Source organism: Triticum aestivum, chromosome 7B (genome assembly GCF_018294505.1).
Source record: "Triticum aestivum cultivar Chinese Spring chromosome 7B, IWGSC CS RefSeq v2.1, whole genome shotgun sequence".
NCBI lineage: Eukaryota > Viridiplantae > Streptophyta > Magnoliopsida > Poales > Poaceae > Triticum > Triticum aestivum.
This window is the reverse complement of record NC_057813.1, coordinates 477186924-477193061: the sequence shown is the minus strand read 5'-3', so window position 1 is coordinate 477193061 and position 6138 is coordinate 477186924. Positions and strand designations below refer to the sequence as shown.

At 43.2% G+C, this 6138-nt stretch overlaps 1 protein-coding gene across 10 annotated transcripts; it reads left to right on the top strand.

Moving 5' to 3' along the window:
• Positions 1-15: 15 nt before the first annotated feature.
• Positions 16-5633, top strand: LOC123162027 (uncharacterized). Of its 10 annotated transcripts, XR_006480992.1 has the most exons (9): positions 16-172; positions 1471-1607; positions 1685-1747; positions 1839-1892; positions 2774-2879; positions 3001-3083; positions 4286-4414; positions 4526-5030; positions 5456-5633. XR_006480992.1 is itself a non-coding variant. In XM_044579841.1 (8 exons), exons 1-6 carry the CDS (start codon positions 1269-1271, stop codon positions 3005-3007), a joined length of 435 nt encoding a protein of 144 aa, XP_044435776.1. In that variant the 5' UTR covers positions 181-1268; the 3' UTR covers positions 3008-3083; positions 4526-5030; positions 5456-5633. The 10 variants fall into 10 exon arrangements, 2 of the variants coding, with proteins under 2 accessions (XP_044435776.1, XP_044435775.1); XR_006480990.1 differs by lacking the exon at positions 16-172 and having other exon boundaries at positions 181-1607; positions 1876-1892; XM_044579841.1 differs by lacking the exons at positions 16-172; positions 4286-4414 and adding an exon at positions 181-1280 and having other exon boundaries at positions 1415-1607.
• Positions 5634-6138: the final 505 nt, after the last annotated feature.

Sequence of the window (6138 nt, the reverse complement as noted above, 5' to 3'; positions counted from 1 at the left end):
CCCTTCGTCGCCGGTGGTCGCGCACGTCGCCCCAGGAACCGCCCCACCGGCCCTTTGCCGCCTCCCGCAGGCGCGCCCGTCGCCCCGCCCCGCCGGCCCATCGCCGCCTCCCTTCGCCGTGGGTCGCCGCCGCCGGAGCCGTCCTCTTCTGCTTCCCGGCGGCCTAATGCAAGTAAGTTTCTTTTACACTTTCAACCAAAGGGATTGAGCAACTAGGTGGTAACAGATGCGCAATGTATCCTAAATATATTTGGACAGATTGATTAGTTAGATTACTTTCATCAGAGAAATTATGTGAATGCTATTGTTGGCATAAACCTGTCTATACAGCTTATAGGGAATCACAGACTTTGTGTGCCTGTACGAATTTCCCGGAGAGCCGCCATGGGCGCTCTGGTTGACACCACCTTCTTCACATCTTCCCTGGCGAGGAAAACGTTGCACACACGGCTTGAGGAATGAGGACCCTCCCTCTCCTTCAGAGGAATGTTTAATTGCAAGTAGTAAATCTTTCTTCCCGTCCATATCTTGACAGATTTGGCCACCAAATTATTCATCTCGAATACCTGAAACTGCAAGCATCAGACCAAGCTAAGCATCATATTCAAAGAATATGCAACTTTCCTACATGATTCAGTTTCTTTAATTTCCTATTGCTGAACTGTATAGCGGTTTTTGTTCATGCATTTGGGTTCTATAGTCCTACATTAGGGTTCTGCTCAGGGGATTTTGTTCATGCATGATTCACTGTACAATAGGATTTGTTGAGAATTCATAAACAATAAAAGTTTCCTGCTTGGGTCACAATTACTCAAATAGCAGCGGGCTCGGCCTGCGCTGGCGGCGGCGTTGTCCCTCTCCTCCGTCGAGCGGTGGCGCAGGACGCAGCAGGCTTGACCTAAGTCGGCGGCGGGGCTTGCCCCGACACACCAGCCCAAGCGACGCCGCTGTCGATCCATGCACGCCGCCTATCCTGACATGCCTCTGGCCATCAATTCCGATGTCATGTGGGAGCCTTCTCATCCGTGTAGGTTCTCCTCTGCCCACGTCTCGGGGCGACCACTGCAGCCGAAGCTGATGCGCCCCGTCGGCTGACGCGCCCACCTCCCTGATATTTCTCTGTGTACGGGATTGACCTGCGGTTCTGTTGGTGGTCTTCCCCATCTTAGGCGTTTGGACTTGGGAGGCAGTGGATCCGAGAGGCACAGGGTTGTTTATTCATTTGACTATGGTGCCGCTGCTGTTCTAAACGACGCTGCCGACGAGCGATGAACCATCTGGTAATGCAAATCCTTGTGCCTTAGTAGTGATGAGTATCCGTCTATGAAGGCAAATCATGTCTACTTACTGATGAGAATATCCGTCTATGAAGGCAAATCATGTCTACTTATTGATGATAGTGTGCGTTTGACAGTGTGTTGAGAATAATTGCGGTGATATGGAAATTCTTAACTTGGATAATAACACTAGGGGCGAACTTGTGTCTGCTGAACTTTGTGTTACGGACCTTATTCAAGCAGAGGCAAGAATCAGCTTCCAGGGTCTCTCTTCCTTCGGGTACAGGAAGAAGGTGGGTGAGTTGCAGAGGGAAGCGGGGTTGGGAAGAGGTAGGTGATATTCAGAGTTCAGTTTGTTGTCGTTTCCTTTGATGCCTCGCCTTGAAGTATTTCCTCTGGTTAAGTAGCCTACCGAGTCGAAGGAGGCCACAAACTTTTTTATCTTCCGGGTTGGACTTTGCCTTCTTCAGGTTGGTCGACTGACCCATTTGTTTGATGCTTCATGCACTTCTCTTCGTCAGTTAACTTAGTATTTCTTCAACTGTTGTTTTTCTTTGTCAGTTAACTCCTTCAGTTTGCGTTCTTGTCCTCGGTGCAGACAACCTTCTATTGCAGGTCTCTACCACTTTGGTCCAACAGCCCGACTACCATGCATGTGGATCACACGTGATTAGAAAGATGGACATGGCTTTGACTAAATAGTTTTGTGTTTTTCTTGGTTTATCATTGTTCTAATCATGAAGTTTGGTAGGTGGTGGCCGTTTAATATATATATATCACTTGGGTTTGGATAATACACTTTACCATACATTCTGTATAAATGCAATGCCTATGTTTTTTATTTCTAAAGTGAATTCATAACCTGAGAATACTATGATGGGGCTAATCTGAATATGGCAATCCATGATATGTCCTGATGCTCAGTTTTATTGACATTACCAAGAGAAAGAATACTTTGATGTAGCATATCTGCAATGTTCATGTATGGTGACCAAGCTCTTCTTTTTCACTACTCGCCAACTTAAGTCAGTATAGTTCACATTTCATCTGAGCCAATTCAGAGATTAATACATGATTTCTTCCTCAATTTCTACATCAGATCATCTAAAAATCTAAAAATTTCTTATCCAAGTATTAATCTTCGTTGTTCAGAATTTGACTATGTAAGTGTGTGGATGTGCTGAACCAGACTATATCTTCCGTGGTTGCCACATCCTAACATAAGCTAAAACATTCTTAGCTATGGATCTTCTTTCTTTTTTTAGAGTAATAGTTGATTTGTTGTTTCATACTAATGCCGTTTAAAATATAACTATGTTTTATTCCTCAGAGAGCAATCATACAGGGGAATATAATGTTGTGTTTGTGCATCCTCATTTGGCAAGAGTTCATAATACTATTTGTCTCTGTATGACAGTACTCAGCATTAGTTGATGCAGAATATGTCTATACTTTTACCAAGGAGTTCTAATGATTTGAGGATTGCATATGTGCAGCTCAGACATTGCTTCTGTACACCACTAATGATTCGAGGATTATATTCTGCAAGGAACCAATTTTTAATGGCCGCGGCAACCATGATCAGCTTCTCAAAAAGCCAAGGTTAGCCACAATTGTCTTTTATTCCTCACAAAGGTGTGTGCATGCGTGTTGAATATCATCTTTCATTGTTTAGTTAAAGGTATTGCGGTCAGTAACAAGGTCCTTTTGTACTTATGAACAGGTGCTAGGTACAAATCAACTTAATGTTTATTTGAACAAACACAGAATTTTGCTTGATCTTCAGATAGAGGCATCGATTGGGAGGTAACTCACACTACTCTGAAAATCTGGGTTCTCTTGAGCTGTTCTATCTGATGTGATTTTTCTTGCTGCTACCTTTCCTACTCCTGACACATAATCTCCTGTCTGCAACACTTCGATGTACATATAGTTGTATCGAAATTCCCTACTTACAACATGGCTTGCTGCTATTAGGATTATTAAATTTTAATTTGATTTCTTTGGTATAGATTGCTTCCTGATTGACTCCGTAATTGTGAAGTGTTATGTTTCATCTTTGGCATGTTATGATTAAGAAATTCAAACTGATGTGAGTGAAGGTCCTTCCTTTTTTATATCAAGATGCATGGTTTTTTTTATTAAGTTTTACACAATTATTGAGGAGTTCTGATTTCATTGCCAAAAGATGGGTTATCATTGCCATATGCAACTTCAAGTAAGACTTGTGTGGTTGCTAGGTTCCACATTCATGCTGCTCTATTTATTATCATGGCAGCACTTTGCCTAATATGATCTCATTGGAAAGCCATTTCATACTTTGTACATCACTTGCGAACTGCCTGTTGGGGTCTCTGATTGTGTCAAAAAATTATTAACCTCATAAATTCATCTGCTTAACATGGAAGTCGGAATGCACGATCAAAGGGGTTAATTCTTCCTGTAGTTTATAGTGTTTACTTTCTCATCTGGTGCATTATTGTCACCTTTGTTTATGTATCCAGTTTGAGTTCATTTGTTTTTTTTGGAGCAGCTGTTCAAAGCCTCTCACTGTTTGCATGTACTTGCACATCAGTAAAGAGCTTCTTGATGGCCTAAAGTGCAGAATCCCTTACATTTTTGTGATATGCAGACCTGAAATAATTAATCATACATTCTTAAGAAGTTGCCCCCCACTTCTAGCAATTCTCTCAACATGCACATTATCCACATCAGCATGATGCCACGTCAGCATTCCATTTGCAAACACCAAATCACCAACCAATCGGCTGATTCAATTTCCTACACGTGGGACGTACACGGCCACGTTTTGATTTGGTCCGAGCGGCCGAGGCAGACATGGGCTGTAACTTCCTTCTTCACACGTTAATTAATTATATCCCAGGTCTGCCGTCCCGGGAGGCCAGCCATCGTGCCGCTGTTCAGCTTCTTTCTAGCATCAGTTCCTTCGTCTCCTTAATTTATTATCCTCCTTGCTTTTCGTGACCTTCATTTCCTTGATGCAAAAGGAACCGATATAGGGCGCCGCGGCTGGTATCCCAGTGCTGATCCTCTCCGATTAGTTTCCCTGCGCTTCACCTTCCTGCACGCTTTTATCAATACGACGATCTTCTCCCTTCGAGTTCTGCCATAACAAGGTTGATCCCATCTTCCGTAGAAGTAGATTTTTAGATCAATTCATCCATCAACTCTTTCTTGATTTCTCCTGATTCATGATTATAACGTTTCTTGATTATTTTTTGCTGCAGTGCCGCAACTTGCACCTGATCTGCCATAGCTCCTACAGAGCCCGCGGGGTCGACAGCGTGGAGCGCATCCACTCGGACTACGGCCGCAGCCGCGCCGTCGTCAAGATGCTCTGGTCTGTCCAGTTCACGTGTCGCAATAGAGAGTACCGCCTCACGGTGTTCCTGCATGATACGGCATGGAGGACCACTTGCACCCCTTGCTGTGATCCTGGTACAAGGCCCGCTTCTGCCACGGGCCGCTGCTGTGGCAGCATCTTCTTCCCCAGTATCGACGACTCGAACATCACCAGACAGAGCATCATGGGCGGCATCTCCATCCCCTCCGCTACGGCAAGGATTTGGCCGAGGATGTTGACGAGCAGGCGTTCCTCAGGGCCAACAATGGTGAGCTGTTCCATCTCTGCTGCGCGGGGATAGAGCTCGTCGTTATGACATCCGGCTGGTATGTGGTAGAGGCCGTGGCGGAGGCAAAGACGACCTCATCATTGTTGCCAATAAGGACATGGTACATGCTCCAACTTTCTCCTACTTACCGTCGTGAGGTCACTAAGCAATTAGTAATAGGAAAAGCTCTCTTCAGAAACACATGGCGCACAGTGATTTTTCAAAGTTATCCCATGGAGGCCTATGTATGCATCGACCAAGTTAATGTTTTCATATTGCTTCAATCTCTTCAGAAACACTTGAAGCACTGCAATCGAAATTGAATTTATCATAGTAGAAGATTATTTGGTGCAGATTTTCAACTATTGTTGCAGCTCAATTGTCATAAACAATTTTCTATATGGTCTCGCTCGAAATCCAATAAGAAAATTTTGCACTTCCACTTTTCATAGAATGTACACATATGGATTGAATTCATTCCTCTTTTTGCATGTCTCGGGCTCTCGGCGTAATTGTCATTGCAACGGGGTATATCATTTTTGGCAGATCTCAGTTCAAATGCATGTGCCGACGAAACCTTTGGTAAAATATAATAAGAGGTAGTAATTAAATTTTCTCAATGTATCTATGATTTTTTAAGACATAATATAATAGATTGAACATTTAGTTTACATGTACTCAAATTCCCTTTAGTTTATTTGTACAGGTGATGAGCTTCTTATTTTATCACTACCTTCCTCTGATTTTCTCTCTGTATATTATCATGTACAATATTTCTATTTATGTCAGACTGTCAAACTATTATATTTTCTGTTATCCCTATTGTTTTATTATTTGTGTGCATATTTTCTTTCCAGATTTGCATTTTTGGTGATAATCTATATCTCTTATATAGTGTGATGAATGATATATATTATTAATCCAAATATTGATGTTTATACAACCAAATCTCATTGAAATATATTGCAACGGGTCCCGCCGCAACACGCGGGGCATCATCTAGTTATTTATATAGGCCAATATGATGTTCGCAATGATGCACGGGCATCAGATTTACTATATATATAGGCCAATAAGGGACGAGTTTTCAATATGCACGTATATGAGGTATGAGCTTGAGGTGCTCTCAACGGCGCACCATTGTGGGAGGCGCAGGTGGTGCATCATTGGGAACCTCATAAGGCTAAGGCGCGGGAGACGGGAGGAAAATGCCCAAAGCGGCAAATGCC

What these genes read in the sequence shown, in the direction of transcription:
- LOC123162027 (XM_044579841.1), top strand. An exon ending in TTGGACTTTGCCTTCTTCAG is followed by an intron (nt 1,748 to 1,838) that starts GTTGGTCGACTG and finishes TTTCTTTGTCAG; the next exon opens with TTAACTCCTTCAGTTTGCGT. An exon ending in CAGACAACCTTCTATTGCAG is followed by an intron (nt 1,893 to 2,773) that starts GTCTCTACCACT and finishes GCATATGTGCAG; the next exon opens with CTCAGACATTGCTTCTGTAC.